Consider the following 20,059-nt stretch of genomic DNA (forward strand, 5'->3'; position numbering starts at 1 on the left):
TTTTTACACCGAGAACGGGCGATTTGTATCGCTTAGAGCCCTTACAATTATAAAGTTTTATTTCCTAAGTCTCTGATCTCTAACTGTGCAACGTGGCTCCCCTGTGTCGTAATGAGGTCCATAGACAAAAACTACAGGGCCAGCATTATACACATGCACAGAACCACAAAACCACAAGAGCCACCATGTTAATATATATCCTTAATATAATAAACCTCTGAGAATGGATACATATTTCCGTGGCACCCCATAACAGAAATGTGGCGTCCTCTGACTCTGCTCCATTACCAAACACCCTAACCCCCCGCCCCCCTCACTCTTCACTAAACTCCACACTCCACCCCACCCGGACCCCCTATTACAAACCCCCAACCTACCCTCCCTGCCCAAGCCCACCATGAACCTCAAACCGCCCCTGGAAAACTTATAAGACACAGGATTACTAAAACTCAAAGAATAGGCAACAGGCAGATAATCTAAATAGTACATAAAGGCACATATTTTTTCCATAATACTATTGAAAAACATGTTCTATTTTTTATAAATCTATCATGCATCTGACCCTCTAGAACCGCTTTCAAAACGTGAACTATAAACCTCTACATTTCATTTTCAAACCATACACTTTCAATTACATTATTTTTTTTTTTTACAATTCATGTAATGTTGCACACCTTTTCTAAAATACACCAGTCCCTGTTATTTATAAGGATTTATTTTCAGTCCTCATCAGTGACACTTTTTTAACATATAATGAAAATCACTGTAACTTTTTAAACGACAAGGCTAACGCGGTAAAAATAACCCTCCATTTGCTTTCCTTTAAGAATGCAGACTATCTACCCCACGCATGCGTTTCTTGATATTTGCATTTGGCAGCGAATACCGACCTTGAATCGGAAGACATGAACAAGAGCTTCATTGTCACATTTAAAACTTAACGTAGCATCTGCTCACACACATATCTTTCACTTAGCTAACATTCACAGAAAACAGCATTGATGTAAAAAAAAATTGACCTTGCTTTACAACTTGCTCAAATGACTCCCTTATTTTTAACGCATCCTCCACTTCAAGACAGGCTACTTTTTTGATAACTACTAAGCAATATTTAAGTGACTAGACTCTTAGAAAATTTATCAAGTCATTCTGCTCCTCTCCACTGCATAGCCGACGACCTAATTCTGTGGAGTTGCTATACAACCGGCAGTGCTGCGCCGTTTCCTTTACCATCTTGGGAAATTCAAAATGGATGTCCCTCCTGCCTTCGCAAACGAGCCGGACCACTTAGAACTATTTCGACAGAGAATGCTTCTGAACTACGGCACCTTAGCACTCTCAACTTTGAATACTTCATATTGATTATCATTTCGATATTCGTATTTCACCTGTGTGCAGCCTGTATTTCATTGCCTGAGCTGTGATTTCACGTGGGCCCTGGATTTATGTCTCTGCAATTTGGTACCTCCTGAAGCGAATTACAATCACCTCATGAATCCGTTACTTGATCATGAACAGCTTTGTTACAACGGAGGGTTTATGGCCTTTGCAGCGATACAAGGAGTTCTGGGTCATTGGAATATATTCGCAGCGGCGCAAGATTTCCTAACAGAGAGCTACATCGAAAACCCACCGAGCTGCCCTATGATGGTAAAAGACGCTCCAATAATGACAGATCATGAATGCTCCTTTCCTCTTCTCAATTGGATGGCTGACATGTTTTCAGATGATAACAGTTATTTCCTGTTAGAAGCCCTTGCTGCCTTTTTTGCCTACACAATGGACGGTTAACTCTTTCCTAACAGAGAACTACATCGAAAACCCACCGAGCTGCCCTCTGATAATAAAAGAGGCTCCGATTTTAACAGATCATGAGTACTGCTTTACTCTTTTCCATTGGATAGCTGACATACTTTCAAATGATAAAAGTGATTTCCTGTTAGAAGCAGAAGCTACCCATTTTGCCTAAACAATGCTTCAATAACTCTTATACAAGCCATTGACGTCCTCATTTCCTTTTGCTGCCCTATATTCTTCACGTTCTTTTCCATATTTTCTTTTGAAGAACAGACCTATTGGCTTTACTAACAGTGGACATTATGATTTCGTGCTGGTTAAATTTTGGTCTTTTATGTGGACTACATTTGTTTCTTCAGCTACTCGATTTTCAACTTTATTTTTTTACAGTCTAATCTCAACAATTCTATTGCATATCTTATCTAAGGTTATTTCAAAAGTACTCGATGCAAAACTCGCTAATATATGCTGCATGTGCTCTAATTAATGTGTAAATTTTAAACGAGTTTTTTATAACTGTAAACGCCATTTCGCATCTCAACTGCTTTTTTCCGCCTCACACGCCTCTACTCCTTTAATTTCCTATAAAATTATGTTTTTAAAATACTTTACAGAAAAATATGTTCTTTCAACAATATTTCCATTATTACTTGTGCTGTATTTCAAATGCAATACTGCAACCTTCAAAAGATATCTCAATACAGTAGTTCTCCTCAATAGTGATTTGCGCAGCATCCAACAGATTACATACATGCACCTCTCACCATTTTATCGCTTTTGGCGCCTTTTTTTCCCCCTCACACACTGACATAACACAAACTTGATAGTGCTTTGCATGTAGACAGCTGATTCATAAAGTAATGATGTATAACCACTTGCATTTTCATATATCGTTCCCTAACTGAAAGGCCAGAGACCTTCCATTTATTAAAATATGATATACTTCCTTATAAGAGTGTACAATGTTTTTTTCCAACTATATTCATTTTTCTTCAACTATAGCGTTTGTATTCCATGTACTACTGACAATACCAATTACTGTGTTTTTTGCAATTTCTGTACTCATATTACATAATGATTTGCCTTTAAAACAGTACATTTCTAAATAAACATTTCAAATATTCACGGTTTCTCTTTTAATCCATAATCTCAACTGAAATGATTTCATATTAAAAAACTATTCATGGGTTCCACATAACCTTAATTGTAGTCACTGTGGACCTTATTTATGAAGACCTTCCGCCGCCGGTGCCTCATTTTTTAAAATGGGAAAAAGTGACGCACCGGTGGCGCAAGGCCTTCATAAATAAAGTCCTGAATGTTTTCTTTTCTCGACCTCACTTACTGATACTAGAACCTGCAAGCCAATTACGGCCCGTGAACTCTTTCTTAGTAGGTCGCGCACCGTACAGACAGTTGTACCTGTGTTAAAAAATTTTTTTTACTGTTACCAAACACCGCCACAGTTCCGCTTCACTCAGAGTAATCACTGCTCCCACGCTTCTACAGGCCAGACGCTATGTCGTATTTCTCTCCTTATCACCCTTTCATCTCCACAATAACAAACAGTTCTCCGCCTGCCACCACAGAACAGAGTCAGATGCAGAGGCACCAAAGAGTGAACCCATCACCAACTGCCATCTCCGGCTGTTTCCATGGTTACACCTCATTCTGCACCTTGCTGAAGGCAGAGGTCAAAAGTTCATGTCTCAACGTTCTACAGCAAACTAAGAACACTGTTTTCCCTCCAGAAATACCTGCCAATCCACAACTCTGTTACATGTCTTTTTTTTTCACACCCAATAGGGCTGCAAATCTCAGCGCCAAGACGCCCTCGGGTATAAGCCGCGCTTTATAAATGATAAATGATAAACATAAACATAATAGTACTTTTCGTTTAACATAAACATTAACATGCAACGTACTCTTCAATCTCCACTTATTACAATCAACCAATCATTTTTATCTTTTTAACCACACCCAGCCTCTTCCTTTTTCTTTATTTAGAATTTCAACTTCTAACTACCATTCCACTTCCAGAACAGATCGGAGGACGACTACAAATCCCTTGAAAATGAAGGTCTGGCTAATAGGACACAGTTATATTCACTGGAGTGAAAAATATGCAGTAAGCAGACCAATTTGAAACCTCGGCTTACCAAATGTACACATAACATGGATTGGCAAAAGAGGATTGAAATGTCACCAATTGATTCCATTGGTGAAAACTTTTATGCATCTCCCAGAACCAGACCTTATAATTGTGCACTGTGGTGGGAACGATCTAGGCACAATCACTGGGGTAGGTCTGGAAATGCTTCTAAAAGACACCTTTCGACAATTGATGACACTTTTTCCTCGATCTGCCTTGGTATATTCCAATATATGCCAAAGACAGAAATGGAATTGGTCCAATCAACATTGTGCACAATTTGAGAAAGCAAGGAGACATGTAAATAAATCTGTTTCTGCGTTCCTCAGAGATTATAGCATGGGTTCTATTTACCACAACAACTTGCGATACCACATGCAAGACGTCTATAGGAGAGACGGTGTTCATTTCACGAATGAAGGAAACAGAATCTTCCTCTGCAACATCAGGCTCTGAATCGGTGCTTACTTATAAATGCAGAAAACACTCAATTAACACAAGGGCTCTTTTCAGAGCCACCTTATATCTAAGCACTCAAACTTCTGATTTATCTCCATTTTCACCTTCTTGTAAATAGGAGTGCGCGACCGGGTGCGCGCACCCCGTATATTTTTTCGAGAAAAATTATATCTTTTCGCGTTTAAGGGCCTTACTGCACACCCCGAGAAAACCTACGCAGCAAGACAATCTCTACCTTCTCCCCTTTCCATGTTTCAACGCTTTGAAATGAACAATATATTTACTCGCAGTGACAAAATGGCGGACAAAACTTCCTGATTTCCTTCGAATCGAACGTTAACAGACGTCACGCAGCAAAAAAAATTCCGCTCACGCGCGCACGCGTGCGCGCCTATAGATATATAATTGACTTTTCTCAACAACTACTGAACAGATTTACACCATTCCAAAAAAAGCGTAATCTGCGAACCGGACTCTACAGTTTTGCCAAATTTCTTATAAATCCATTCAGCCGTTCGACCTGTAGCCGAGTCTAAAGGTCCTATGGAAAATAACATGCAGAAAACACGTTTTGGGACCCCCCTTATATCTCAGCCCCCACTTGACCAATCCCCCCCAAACTTTCAGGGAAGGAGCGCAGCAGACCGAGCCATCTTCTTTGAGAAATTCGCTAAGATTCTTCAACCAGGGCCAAAGTTATTCCAAATAGAATGTTGAGGATTTCCTATGGAAAACAATCCTAACTATAACTACCTACTGGCGACCGCCAGTAGGTAATATATATATATATATATATATATATATATATATATATATATATATATATATATATATATATATATATATATATACAGACAGGCAGACAGACAGACAGAGATATTTTCACTGAAAAAAAAAACAAAGTTTACAGAGACGTTATAGGTTGGAAATAGCATCAAAAACCTTAGAAATACACCGAAAAAAACAAAGGTTACAAAGACGTTTACTTAGGTTCAGATTTTACATACTCACAACCGTAGAAACTGAGCAGTTATAGTTACCTGGGCTAACTATAACTTACACTTCCCACAATGCACAGCTTATAAAGCGGGCAGAGAAACACATCAAAAAAATTATTCCTGCCCGTAGAGCACAGGATTTTAAGCTGCTCTCTACGGGTAGGAACAATACTGGCTCCCACTGAAGTCATGGGGTCTCTGGGGGCCCTCAACATTGATCATGTGGGTGCCCTGGATGGGCTCATGGCACCCACCCTTTACTGGCAGGGCCATTTTTGTAAATCCTTCATTATGCATGGGCAAGGCATATGCATGGTAAAGGTGTTACGTGGTAAAGGCATACGTGTGTAAGGCATTGCAGGGTAAAGGCATACGTGTTAAAGGCATTTGTTGGTATCTATGACATTATAATTAGTCTAATGCTGCACTATCTCTTGCATTGAAACGAAACCCTGGGCCTTGATAAACTGAACACAGACAGCTCAAAAAAAGTGTAAAAGCACGTTTATTGGAAATGTCATGTCACATTGTCATCACATGCCATTTTCCCAGTGCATTGTACCATGTCCCCAGTTTTCCCCAGATAAATGGTGCAATGAACCGTATAGCACTACTCGCCACCACCTTTAGAGGGTGATCCATTTCTCTTTCTACCCTGGATGGAGAGTTACTCCAGCATTTTGTTGAAGTGAAACTCTAACTGTTTCCAGTGTCATAAAGAGTCAGATTGGCGTCTGTGAATGCTCACTTACTCACAAGTTAGGGTTCATTCACAAACTGGCACGGCGAAGCATGCATGCGCTACATTTACTAGTGTGTGATTCTACACATGCAAAACATGTACACCTGGCAGATGTCATCTGACTAGTTTTGTTTTCAAACATTGTTGAAAGAGTTGCTTAGCCCTAAAAACTACAACTATTTGTGCATAAATAAGATAAGCTGTAAACAACTCATCTTGGGACACAGACAAGCCCACTGACACCAAGAGAGAAACAGTAATAACACGTATTCACAGGCCCTGGAAAGCCCCCTAGTCCTGCTCATCATACAGGCCCATCTCCCTCCTAAACGCTCATGCTAAACTATTCACAGGCATTCTGGCACACATCTTAGACCATTCATAATGGCCTTAAGACTGCAAGCCACAGCAGTGGTGAGATAATACTGTGCCATTAATAAAATGGATGCTTTCCAAACTGAAAAGACACTGGACACAATGTCTGCCAATGGCCCGATTTATATTTAGGTGGATAGTTTATTTTGTCATAAATGTGGTAGGTGTCCCGTCCAACCTATTAAAAGTGCATTATATCCTGTGGCATTTGTAATAAAGTGGATGGAATCTGTTATGTTTGAGAAAATAATTTGTCCGATAAACTCTAAATCAGGCCCCATTGTCTGCAGCAAGTGTTGTAGAAGGAGCAAGAGCCAGCATTATAGGAAGAGGCAGATATAGTCCCCGTGTCACTGAAGCACCTACCTGTTCACTTCCTCTGTTTATACCTCATTTGTACCTACCTGTGCACCTGGTCTGTTTGTACCTCATAGGTACCTATATGTGCACCTCATCTGTTTATACCTCACAAGCACCTGCCTGTGCACTCTCTCTGTTTATAGCTAATAGGCTCCCTTCCTGTGCACCTCCTCATTTAGTACCTCCCAGGTGAGCTTCTGAAATGAAGCTTGTGAGCTCCGTACTGCCAACCATGGCCTCTTTGCTATAAGGCCATTATCTGCATCTGCTGTGTGCATGCTTCAAGTGTATCCCCGCCACAGCTAACAATGAACCCTGTAGAGTGAGTACACAGACCGAGGGGATTAGGGAGCTGAAGGACATGGAATGAGGTAAACCTGGATAACAGAAATATGGGAATTGAGGAATGTGACTTCACAATCAACATCCCCTTTCGCTCTACCAAAGCCCTGTTGAGTTTCAAAGTAGCATCCTGGCCTTCAGACAGACCACAATAAGTCAAATATCATGGAAAACAGGAACATGGAAAGCAATTATTAATATGCACACATCTGTTGGATGCTTGATATTTCAGATAATTTATTGGTTGTGATGAATTCTCTATAAGGAATAAATGACTGATATCGTTGAATAATAAATGTCATGATTTAATGTTTGTCTGCCATATCTGTGTGCTCAATATAAAGACGGGCCATTAGAATTAACCCCTCATTCTGTTTCACAGAAAGCCCTGGAAGGATCTGCTGATTGAAATACAACAGGATCTTAACTTTACCTAGTTCAGGAAGAACTAAAGACTCATTTTTTAAGTTGTCTTTCAGGGCAGAATCAGTCAATAGTTCAAGGGAGATGGATATATATTACGCTGATAGAAAATCCACCTCAACTTGGGATAATGCTCCAGTCTTCCAGGTTAGAAGGATCCAGAAATGCTTGAGCCAGGAGGGCTGTAAAATGTGTTGAAGGTGACTTAGGGCTTTATTACGAGTGTGGCGGTCTTCCAATGGGACTACCACAGCGGAGGTACCAGGCAGACTGCCACACCCATTGAGAGCCCGCCGCCGGATTATGACCTAATCCAGGGTGGGTGGGCGGTGCAGCAGCGGTCTCGCAGCGGATGTATTAGGCTCATTGGAGAGCCTAAACAGCATACCACCACCTTAAGAGTGCCTGCAGCACGTTCCTGCACCATGTCATGCATGCCACACTGTGCAGGAACATGGTTCAATTCCATGGGGTGGCACAACACGTGCCCCCCGCATGCAACCCCAGGAGCAGAATCGGCCGGGGCCCTGTGAGGGCCCCCTTACCTGCATGTCCTTTATCCTATGGCCGGGATGCCCGTCACCCCTCCCAACACAATCCCCAAGGATGGGAAGTCGGACGCAGTTCTGAACTTTTGGAAGGCGGGAGGGAGTCACCCTCCCGGCCGTATTTATTAAAATATGAAACAAAATTTAAAATGTTAAATAAAAGTTTCATAATCATGTACAATTTTCATTTATTACATTTCGATGAAGACATGTTCTTTGGCTAACCTTAACAAATCTCTAATACAAAGGTTTCCTAGCCGAGTCTAACATCCTGCAAATGCATACATTCTAAATTAAAATTGTACATCCTAGCATTAAGGGCCAACGGCAAGGTCTTAACCGGTGTCAGATCCCTACTACCAAAAACTCTCGCCCTCACGCTGTGAGTGGCGGCAGCGCAGAGGACTGTACCCTCCTTGCCAACTCTAATTTCCCTTGTCTTGTTGGGGGCCCCCCTTTCCGCTCGACACCATCTTAAAGGTCGTCCGAGCTCCCGTGTGAGGTATCTGTAGGAAGGACAGCGTGGACTCCCCCCCCATCCCCACACTCTCTATCATATCCGCCGTCGCGGATAACCGGGCCCCGGGAAATTCGTAGGAGGGGCATATAGCCGCCTCCTCCCCTGGAAGGGGCCTATGGCCGTCTCCCCTTAGGCGACCCATCCTTAGTGGGTGCCGCCTCCCAGTGGGAGGGGCCAATGGCCGCCTCCCCCCGGGCGCTCCCATCCATAGTGGGTGGCGCCCCCCTCTAGGGACCTTGAAATTACTGCTCACCGATCATGACCTTACCGCCACAGGCCGGATAGTTGACCGGCTATCCGGCCCCCCCCAGACTCCTCCTAAAGGTCATGCTTCCTCAAACCCCTCAGCCATGCTATGAAGTCTCCTATGAGTAAGACATTCCCCTCCCGGGACAGGTGAACCCCATCATTCAGATACATGTGATCACCCCGAATACACCAGTGAGGAATGCAATGCAACTGCGCTGAGCGAAACAATCTACCAAGTTTGTTATTAACCTTCTTCACCGAATGGTTCAGTGCTGACACCGAAAGGCCCCCCCGCCATACCTTCCTGGGGATCATGTGGGACCAGGCAATCGTGCACCCCGGGATTCTTTTTGCCAACCAGCTAACGGCAGACAAAACCTGCTCGAGTAATACCCGTCTACCCAGCGTTACCAAGTCATTTCCCCCCAGGTGTACTATGACTACAGATGGCGGTGACCTCTGCCGCCCTAAGAGACCCTCAACAAACAATTCGAATTGGTCAATACAGAGCCCGCCCCTTCCGTGGAAGGCCACTCTGTACCCGTATTCCACAGCTGCGCGAGTCGCGTCACCTGCTTTGAATACGTCCCCGGCCCGCCTCACGTATGAGTGGCCCACGACCCACACCACTCTCTCCTCAGACGGTGATCCATGACCGCTGGTCCCCTGGTACTGGGTCGACTGCAAATTCCGCCCGCATGACATGCTCGCGAAACTGTAAATCAAACAGAAGACAAGAAGCGTGAGTGCATTTCACTTGACTTCACAACATGTGCAATCGCACGTACCTTTTGAAGCAATTCGAGGACCATCGTCCCAATCGTTTCACTTCCTCTGCACTCCGACCCCCGGCTGTAGCCTCAGTAGCAGCCCCTATCCTAAAGGAGTGGGTCCCAAAATCGCACGGGTCCATGCCCGCTGCAGCGATTGTCAGTGCCAGCACCCTCTGGAACTGAAACCTTGTCAGTGGGGTGCCATCGATGTGCCTCAGCAAACTCCTCCCCCATGTACCCGCCCTCAGTGCCAAGTACTGCTCTATACACATTATCGGGCACGTGGGGGACCCTCGCACGCGCTGGACAACCACACTGCTTCCCATAGCTCCCTGGTCAGTCTTGGACCTGGCTATCGTGATTACCATCGAATCACCCTTAATTAGGATGTGATCCCTGCGCAAGCCCCCCTCCACATCCTTCTTATTCCTTGCGACCAGTTCGCTCACCCGCATAGCCCCATGGAATGCTAATGCAAAGGCCGCCCGGAACAGAACTGCTTCGAATTGGGAGGAGCATGTCGTGCCTAGTGTCGCCATGAGTAAGGACAATTTTTCTAAGCCAATAGGGCGCCTCACGTCTTGCTTGCGACCCTCGAGGCGCTGCCAGCCGCAAAGGGCTTTTTTCGCCAAAAAGGAACCTGTTGGGTCTTCGATGCCATGCACCTGCGCCATGAATGAGATGGCTGCCCTGTGTCTATTGGCCGATGCCGCTGATCGGCCTTCCCTGTGCATTGCTACCAGGAACCCTAGGAAGGAATCCTCCTGACCCCAGTTCTGACTCCCTGTCGGACCCAAAAATGCACAATAGGAACGAAACGCTCCTTCGTATGCCTTCCTCGTCCTGGGGGCTAAGCTTGCTGCCACGAGGTCTTGTAATCCGGGGCACCGATTAGCCAGAGTGCTTCGGGAAATGGTGCCGCCGCCAGGTCCGCTGTAGTCAGATAACCCCTGAACGCCTGCATATGTGAACGAGAGAGTGCATCAGCCGCATGATTCAGTACACCTGGCACATGTTTCGCCCTGAACTGTACATTCAGCCTCTTGCAAAGCAGTACGACTTCTTTCAACAATCTCAAGACCCATTTGCAGCGTGCTGCCTGATTGTTAATGCATTCAACAACAGTCATATTATCCGACCAAAATACCACAGAGCGGTCTCTGAACTCATCCGGCCATGCCATTAGAGCAACAAAAATAGGGAATAGCTCCAGGAACCCTATGTTACCTGTGAGACCGCTGGTGTGCCACCACGTCGGCCATGTTTGCGCCGACCATCGATTACCAAAGATGGCGCCAAATCCCACGCTCCCGGCTGAGTCAGTCCACAAACCCAGCTCGTCCGAAGACGCTGGTGGCTTGTTCCACACTACTCGACCGTTGAAGTCCGCCAGAAATGCCAACCAAATGCGCATATCCTGGCGAACCTCTGCCGACAGTCTCGTGCGGTGGTGTCCTTCCTTAAGACCAGCCATAGCTTGTGCAATAGAGCGTGAAAAGGGGCGGGCCATTGATATCACTCTCAAGGCAAAGTTAAGCTGACCCACTGTGTGCTGTAACTGGTGCAGGGTCACTTTCTCCCTACTAAGGCAAAGTTCCAGGGAAGCCCTAAATTTGGCTACCTTTCCTAGTGGCAAACGGAAACATCCCTCCACAGAATCGAGCTCAATTCCCAGAAACTCGAGTGAAGTAGATGGTCCAACCGTCTTACCTGATGCCAATGGCACTCCAAATTCCCTCATGAGGATGCAAAATTCGTGTAGCGCCTGCGCACATTCCGAGTCGCCGGCTGCCCCCAAGAACAGAAAGTCATCTAGATAATACATAACATGCCTATGCCCTGTAGCCTTAACAAATGCCCACTCTAGAAAACAGCTGAATTTCTCAAAATAAGCACAAGAAATGGAGCAACCCATCGGCATGCATTTATCCATGTAGTAATTCCCTTGGAATGCAAAACCTAGCAAACGTTGATCCTGTGGGTGTACCGGGAGCAACCGGAACGCTGATTCAATATCCGATTTCGCCATCAGCGCCCCGGGGCCCAGGCGATTTAACATGGTGACGGCATCGTCGAATGATGCGTACCGCACCGAACAAACTTCTGGGTCAATGGCATCGTTTACCGAGAAACCCCTTGGAGCAGACAGATTATGGATCAGCCTAAATTCCCCCGGGTCCTTCTTGGGCACCACCCCCAATGGGGAACAGATAAAACCTGCCACTGGCGGGCGCTGAAAAGGCCCAGCCACTCGGCCTAGGCTCACTTCCTTAGCAATTTTTCTCTCCACCACACCTGGATTATGCTGTGCCGAAAGCTGGTTTTTACAAAAAGGTTCCCCACGAAAATCCCCCGCCGGTATGTGGAAGCCATATAAGAATCTCTTCCTCAACACCCCAGCAGAGACATAATCAGGGTATTCGTTTAACCAAGGAGTCATAGCCATGAGATCAACGGGAGTGGGCAACTGTACACAACGATCCACCCTAGTCTTGCTTGGACCCTCCTTTACCTCCCAACCCGCTATTTTTTGATTTGCATGAACTCTCCGGGTGTGAGGAATTCCCACAACCCGCACACACATGTTTGAACTTACATGCACCTTGCGGTCTGTTACAGTTGCCTCGATTGAAGCCCCAACAGACCCCCCGCTTGCCACCATTCCCGCCGGTTTTCGGCTGGTGATCACCCCCGGTGCCTGCTCGAAAGGGGGCCGCAGGCTTTTGGCGGGAAACCCCCGACCCACTCCCACCTGGCGAGGATGTCCCTGCCGACCCAGGCAGGAGCTGTTTATGCCAAGAAATTGAATCGAGGCAATCCCATGTCAGAGAGGAATCAAACTCTTTCGCTTTACGAAATTTCATGTCATAACCTTTCCATTCGTCCCCCTCATACATTTCATAAAAATCCATTATACGTGCCTGATAACAAGACAGTTCGGTCAATATCTCGGGCTTACGTTCACCAATAATCGCAGTAAACATTGCAAAAGCCTTCGCCCAATTCGTGATCGTCTCTTCCACCCTGAACTCCGCCATCTTGGCGCGCCAGACGCTCGGGTGCCACAGATCTTTCTGTGTTTTAGCATATTCCATCTCGCGATGGTCAGTCAACAATGAAAACATATTGACATACTTGTCTGCCCATATCAATTCTTTCGTGGCCATCGGGATATGTTGAACCACCCTCTCCCGCCTTGAGGGCAATGAGCCCTCCCCCGCCACTGGCAAAGCGAGCTTACCCGGTTCGGTCATTGTTCCCGCCGTTTTCTCGCGACCAGCTGCCGGTCCTTCCGGTGCCGCCTGTGGGGAAACAAAAGGGAGATTCGCTTTCGCAGCATCTCGCGACTGCCGCAACTGCTGGATTAATAATTTGGCCTCTTCGGCCGTATCACCAGGCGCCGTAGCACCCCCTGCCTTTTTATTGAGCCATGCGGACAACTGGGTGGCAAATTCAGGAGGCATATCCTCATCGTTAGCGGGCATAATCACAACCGGAATCGGCTGACCCGCGTTCGGGGTTGGTACTGGGTCGTCAGCTGGTATGGCAGGGATGACCGGGGGGACCTCGGGGATAGGAACCTCTGGGACCGGAACCTCCCCTGAAACCGCCCTCCCCTTGACCCGTTTCCCTCTACCCTCGGGGACGACTCCCGGCAATGCCGGGCCTATTACCTTCTTCGGGTTACCAGGCTTGTTCATTGCGGCCAGTTGCTTCTTGACTCCCGCCAAATCACGACCAAGCGCTGGGACTTGTCCCATGCTTCGTTCCATTCTCGTCATTCTGTTCACCAACATGCGAAGCATCTTGTCTGTTTCGGAACCCTTTCCCGCCTTCTTGCCGGACATGGTTTCGATTTATTAGCTCGGAGTCGATCACACGGCCTGGATCCTTTGATGTAAAGTCACTGAAAGAGAAACACAAGAATGACAAGTTCTCAAAATTGCTCCTTGTTCCGTCGAGGGCTCACGGGCAACGAGTGGGTGCAGCCTTCCAAGCACAGGAACAAGAGGACGCTTCTTCGGTTTCCCGCTCTCTTATTCTTCTTCGGGGGGGGGCGTGTACCCTCCCCAGGTACGCCTACTGGGCGTGGCCATCGGTGTAGGTGTCTAGGACAACCCCTCTTGGGCGGGAAAAGGCGCGCCCCGGCTACGCCGCTTCGGGCATACCAGCCGAGACACGCCCCCCGCCCAAAATGGTTTCCCGGGAGGATCGGGGCACCCCACCATACGTTCTGGGGGACCGAGTGGTCGCCCCTTTCCATTTTCATGGTAGGGTCCCCGCCATGAAAAGGGCGGTGGATATGCAGACTGTAATATGCTCAGCGATGACGGCATTGGCACTGCCAACATATTCAGGGTGTTTGCAGACCGCCTCCACAGCGGGATCCTTCATCCTGGCGGGGGGGGGGCAGTCCCCCCCACCACACTCATAATACGGCGGTCAGTCCGCCTGGATGGTGGCAGTTTGACCGCAACCGTGAGTACGGCGATCATGAGGGCCGTCGCACTCATAGAAAGACTCTTAATAAGCTGCAAGGTAAAGGCGGGAGTTGGCATTTGAACTGATCCAGTGTGAACAGGAAAGCATTGTGGAAAAAGGTGTCTGGAGTTACCTTTGTCATATATACTTCCTGAAGAGTTACCTTGGTTAAATACTTCCTGAAGAGTTACCTTTGTTGTACACTTCCTGAAGAGTTACCTTTGTTGTAAACTTCCTGAAGAGTTACCTTGGTTAAATACTTCCTGAAGAGTTACCTTTGTTATACACTTCCTGAAGAGCTACCTTTGGTAGATACTTCCTGAAACTGAATTAACGGCAGCGCTTCCTGATTCCTCTCTTTTTCCACAATCTGTTCTGTTTAAATGAAATCTTGTCCATGTATATCTACCTAAAACTCTACCTGTAGCACAAGTGCTCTGTGGCTGCCCTTTCTTTAGTAAGTTACTCAGTGAATAATGGTAAATCACTACCTTTTCAGAAGTAAATACAATATGACATGCTCAACCACAGTTTTAATGAAATATCCATGTATGGTAAAATGTTCCTTACTAAATTTCAAATATGGTAGAGAAATGTCTTCTACAGCTGGTTAAATATTGTGTATTCACATTCTATTACATTTGCATTTAGTAATATTGCATTTCTTTACATCCAACAGAAAATAAGCCTTAAATGCACGGATTGATTATGAATAATGAAGATAACACATCAAACTTGCAAAAATTATCAAAAATAAGGAGCTCCAAAAACATCAGTGCAATCGGACAGATCCAGGAAGAAGCAGTCAAAGGCAATTCAGTGAGTGTCCGAGTCTGAGATCTGCACCTCGACACCCCAAGACGAAGAAATGACCTTAACAAAACCAAGACAACAAAACTGACAAACAACCTGCTGTATAAACAAGCGTCTAACACTAGCTTTGATCATGAGGCCGGTATGAGAGTTGGAGGAAGGTCTTGTGTCTATTTGGGATCCATAGCTTGGAACAAACACCCTCTTCAGTTTTGAGCTGTTAGCAACATGAAAATGTTTAAAATAGGTTGAAAACTTGGCTTTTTGTCCATGTTTGAAACAAACTGATTTACTTTCTTTTCTGACCTGTGCTTGGCCCCAGGACACTCTTTGGAGTAGCTGTACACATTACAAGTCGCTTCATTATCATGATATTGCTAGAGCAGTGCTTCGCTATCTAAACTGGCAACAGACCACCATTCAGTGCTCTAGGTGTATTGCAAACTCTTTCTAGCCAAACCACAGGCACCAGGGAAAAGCACAACGAAGTGTAGCCTAACAACTGAAGGCTAAAGGAAAGGGGAGTTCTGCTCTCTAAAGTACAGAGTATTGTCCCAATTTCACCTACTGGAAGGAAGATTAAGCTTTACCCGCAAGCATGCGAAGCCATTATCCAATCTAAAGATGCAATCACCCACAAGGAAGCCTTACTTATATTATGAATGTGGCAGGTATTTAGTGAGTCTTGTATTTTATTGTTAAATCGGAAATCAAGCGTCCAAAATAACGCAAGTGGTTTATTAGCTATGCTGACCCTTCAGGAAACACGGTCAGGAGAAAAATTGTTCAATTGCACTGAATATATCAAGAACTTTAGCCAATTAGAAACCATCAAAGAGCATCAGCGAATACAAACAGGGGAAAAACCATACCATTGCAATGAATGTGTAAAGAGCTTCAGTAACATTTCAAACCTCCACACACATCAGCGAATACACACAGGAGAGAAACCATACCATTGCAATGAATGTGTAAAGAGCTTCAGTCAGTTATCACATCTCCAAAGACATCAGCGAATACACACAGGGGAAAAACCATACCATTGCAATGAATGTGTAAAGGGCTTCAGTCAGTTATCACATCTCCAAAGACATCAGCGAATACACACAGGGGAAAAACCATACCATTGCAATGAATGTGTAAAGAGCTTCAGTAACATTTCAAACCTCCACACACATCAGCGAATACACACAGGAGAAAAACCCTACCATTGCAATGAATGTGTAAAGAGCTTCAGTAACATTTCAAACCTCCACACACATCAGCAAATACACACAGGGGAAAAATCATACCATTGCAGTGAATGTGTGAAGAGCTTCAAACGGATTTCATACCTACACACACATCAGAAAATACACACAGGGGAAAGACCATACCATTGCAGTGAATGTGTGAAGAGCTTCAAACAGATTTCACACCTACACACACATCAGAAAATACACACAGGGGAAAAACCATACCATTGCAGTGAATGTGTGAAGAGCTTCAAACAGATTTCACACCTACACACACATCAGAAAATACACACAGGGGAAAAACCATACCATTGCACTGAATGTGTGAAGAGCTTCAGTCGGTTACATGAACTTCAAGCACATCAGCGAACACACACAGGGGAAAAACCATTCAAGTGCAGTGAATGTGTCAAGAGCTTTAGTCACTTATCAGACCTCCGGAGACATCAGCAAATACACACTGGGGAAAAACCTTACCACTGCAAGGAATGTGTAAAGAGCTTCAGTCAAATTTCACAGCTCAACACACATCAGAAAATACACACAGTGGAAAAACCATACCAGTGCAGTGAATGTGTAAAGAGCTTTAGTCACTTATCATACCTCCGGAGACATCAGCGAATACACACTGGGGAAAAACCATACCAGTGCAGTGAATGTGGAAGTAGCTTTAGGGTACTATCAAACCTACACACACATCAGAGAACACACACAGGGGAAAAACCCTACCATTGCAATGAATGTGGCAGTAGTTTTACTTACTCTTCAGCATTAAGAAATCATCAGCGAGCTCACAAAGGGGAAAAAAATCTTTTAAATGCCATGAATGTTTGAAAAGCTGAAGTCCATTATCAATCCTAAGCAGGCATCTGCGAACACGCGCAGAAGAAAATCCTTCAAGTGCAGTGAAAGTGAGAAAAAATGTAGCCAATTGTCAAGCCTATATAGACATCAGCTTACATACACTCTGTAAATACCATACAACTGTAGTGAGTGTAGAAGTATCTTTAGGAAATCTTTTGCATTAAGGATTCATCAGTTAATGCACACAGAGAAAAATCCTTCAGGTGCAGTGAATGTGTGAATATCTTCTGTCAGTTATTAAACCTACTAATACATCAACTAACATACACAGAGTAAAAATGAGCATTGCAATGAATGTCAGAAGTGATTTTGCCAATTGCGAACACACCTGGGGTAAACCTTTCAATTGCACTAAAAGTGTGACAAGCTTTTGTCAATTTCTGATCCTATATAGCCTCAGCGAACACACACCTTCATTTAACTCACTTAGAAATAATCCCAGATATGCAGTGAATTCAGAAAGAACTTACGAACATTAACAATAATATTGACTCAACTGAGGACATAGACAAGAGCAGAACAGTGCCGTTATTGTGAGATGAAGGAATTACAGGAACAAATATATAATTATGTGGGATATTCAAATACCAGATGAATGAAGACACGACTAGAAGAAAAGAAGAAAACCAAAGATTTGTAGAATAATAAAAGTGTCTGTTCCCAGTGATTGTTCACTTCGGTACACATAGAAAAAACAACGTGATATAACAGGAAATCCACTGGTAGACTAGCACAATGTGGAATAAAAGAAAAGAAACACTGGTGGGTTTTTTTTGGCGATGAAGAGTTACAAAGAAAAACATCCTAGTGTTCCTGTTCATGCTACCCGTAAAAGTGTAGGGATGAATATGATTCTGCCTGCACACATTGCTATATTAGCATAAGTGAGTTAGTTGATCAAACGCAATTTTTGCTGCTTTTGCACATGACACTACGTCTCTGTTTTTATAAAAACAAACTGCTTGCTTTTCCTTCACATGAGAACGGTCTGTTTTTCACATCTCTAGACTCAGACTGCGACCTCAAGTCTGCACAAAGTGTTCAATGTTAAAATAACAATGTATGCTGTTGATGCAGGTTGATCGGCCCGTGCTCTAGACACAACACGAACACAGCTGCTAATTTCTGAAACTCGGGTGCTTTTATTATTGCACTGCATGCATGAGACTAGCACTTGGAAAAAAACTTTCAATCAACAAAGAGCTGTGCTGATCTGGGATGTGATTCACTTCACCTGACTTTGGAGGTATGGGGTTCCTGGTTTTAACCTAGAGATCTTCTATTATTATAATACCTAGCTCCTAGCAAGGGGAGGGTGGTACACAAGGCGATATAGACCTGGTTCCACTATCATTATAATATGATTTCTCCCTTTGTATTTTATGGAATTGTAACAATACTGATTGTATTGATTTTATGCATCTTTTTACTTATGTTAGCAAAGATACTGCACGTAGTTGAAATAAACATTTTAAACTATACTGTGTCTCTGATTGCTCACGTTGTGGACATTTATGAGAATGAAAACAAAAGAGTGTTCTTGATTCCCACTTTTCCTGAGAGGTCCCAAAGTCGCTTGTTCATTGGTAGCTTCGCTGTAGTACGGAGAATGAATGAGACACTGTTGCTAGACGGATAGGGGTTCTGGGCACTGAGGTGGATTTTTGGTACACCACAATACACTGAGGTCCTGGTTTCCTGCGCATAGTTCTGGGCATGAGCAGAATTCCCGCAACATGGCACCCAAAGTCTTGATTAGTGCTTGTATCTGTCCACAATACCCTCAACACCTTTTCCGGTTAACATGCGTGACGGATTAACCTACCTATACGAATGTGTTATATTTTAATTCAAGCATGAGATTTATTGAAAGGTTTACGTTTTGAATTACTACGCTTTTTTGTACTGCAATTTATATAAATTGTTTTTCTTCTTTATGTCCTCATGGGTGATATTGACATAGCTCAGCATAGTTGGGCAGCGCTCCGGCGTCATCTGACGCAGTTTGAAGTACCAGATGATGGTATGTCTGTTATCTTTGTGGTGAGTGCTGATTCGGCGTTCCCCGTAGCTTTTCTACTCTTGGGTCACGTTTCCTGTAATAAATGCGGATGAGGATACGTTTCATACATACACTCACACTGCGATTCCTGTGAACTATACTCTATATAGGACACAAGAGATTCCAAATTCGGCATGGGAGCATCGTGTTTGATTTAATGGCACCCTCGTACACACCGTAACTCCGGTTCGGTTAGGTCCCTTGTCAATTCCTGGGGCCACTAGGCCAGTCTTAACCGGGTTCACACCATATCCACATTATCTCAATGCCCCGATTGACGACTTGTGTCAACTTTATACTGGAGAACTGGGCCTTATGGGCCGAGCGGCGCAGGGCATGCCTAAAATCTCCAGGTTCACCTGCCTTGTCAAACAGAGACACAAGACACTCTGTTAGGCGTAGAAAATCAGGTTTATTAGCTGTAGCTAAGCACAGTGGTCCTAGAAGTACACCAATGGTAAGTTCTCAGGAGACTGCCACTTAATTCCGTGGCGCACACTCTTATATAGGACACATATTTACAATATCGACTCCCAAAACATACAAAACGGACAAATAGGAAAAGTTTGAAAACAAGCTATCGAGTATCTCGAATACTCCCTTCTTTCAGACCACGTGTTTTCCCCTCCCCTCAAGTTAATCAATGCTAGTGCATGTAATTCAATTTGCACGTGACAGGACGTATTTGTGTGCTTCAAAGGATATTTCTGTAATAGGAGAATACAAGGAGAGAATGGTGAAGGCCAGTCAAATAAGATACAGTAAGCGAAGAATGGTGGGATCAATCAGTCTAGACATAGATTAACGGACTCGGCCAGACCCTGACATCGGTTGCGTAAGGACAAAGGGTTACTTTTTAGCAGAG

General features: G+C 44.6%; 1 protein-coding gene across 1 annotated transcript in view; it reads left to right on the forward strand.

The window, feature by feature from the left end:
- Positions 1-18,613, forward strand: part of LOC147659136 (uncharacterized) — a 150,548-nt gene extending 131,935 nt beyond the window's left edge. The window contains exon 2 of the mRNA XM_086951947.1: positions 14,900-18,613. Within this exon, the coding sequence (XP_086808073.1) occupies positions 15,696-17,102 (1,407 nt within the window). The 5' untranslated portion in view covers positions 14,900-15,695 and the 3' untranslated portion in view covers positions 17,103-18,613. The remainder of the gene's footprint in view (positions 1-14,899) is intronic.
- Positions 18,614-20,059: the final 1,446 nt, after the last annotated feature.

This window comes from Lissotriton vulgaris, unplaced genomic scaffold (assembly GCF_964263255.1).
Source record: "Lissotriton vulgaris unplaced genomic scaffold, aLisVul1.2 SCAFFOLD_1461, whole genome shotgun sequence".
Lineage (NCBI taxonomy): Eukaryota > Metazoa > Chordata > Amphibia > Caudata > Salamandridae > Lissotriton > Lissotriton vulgaris.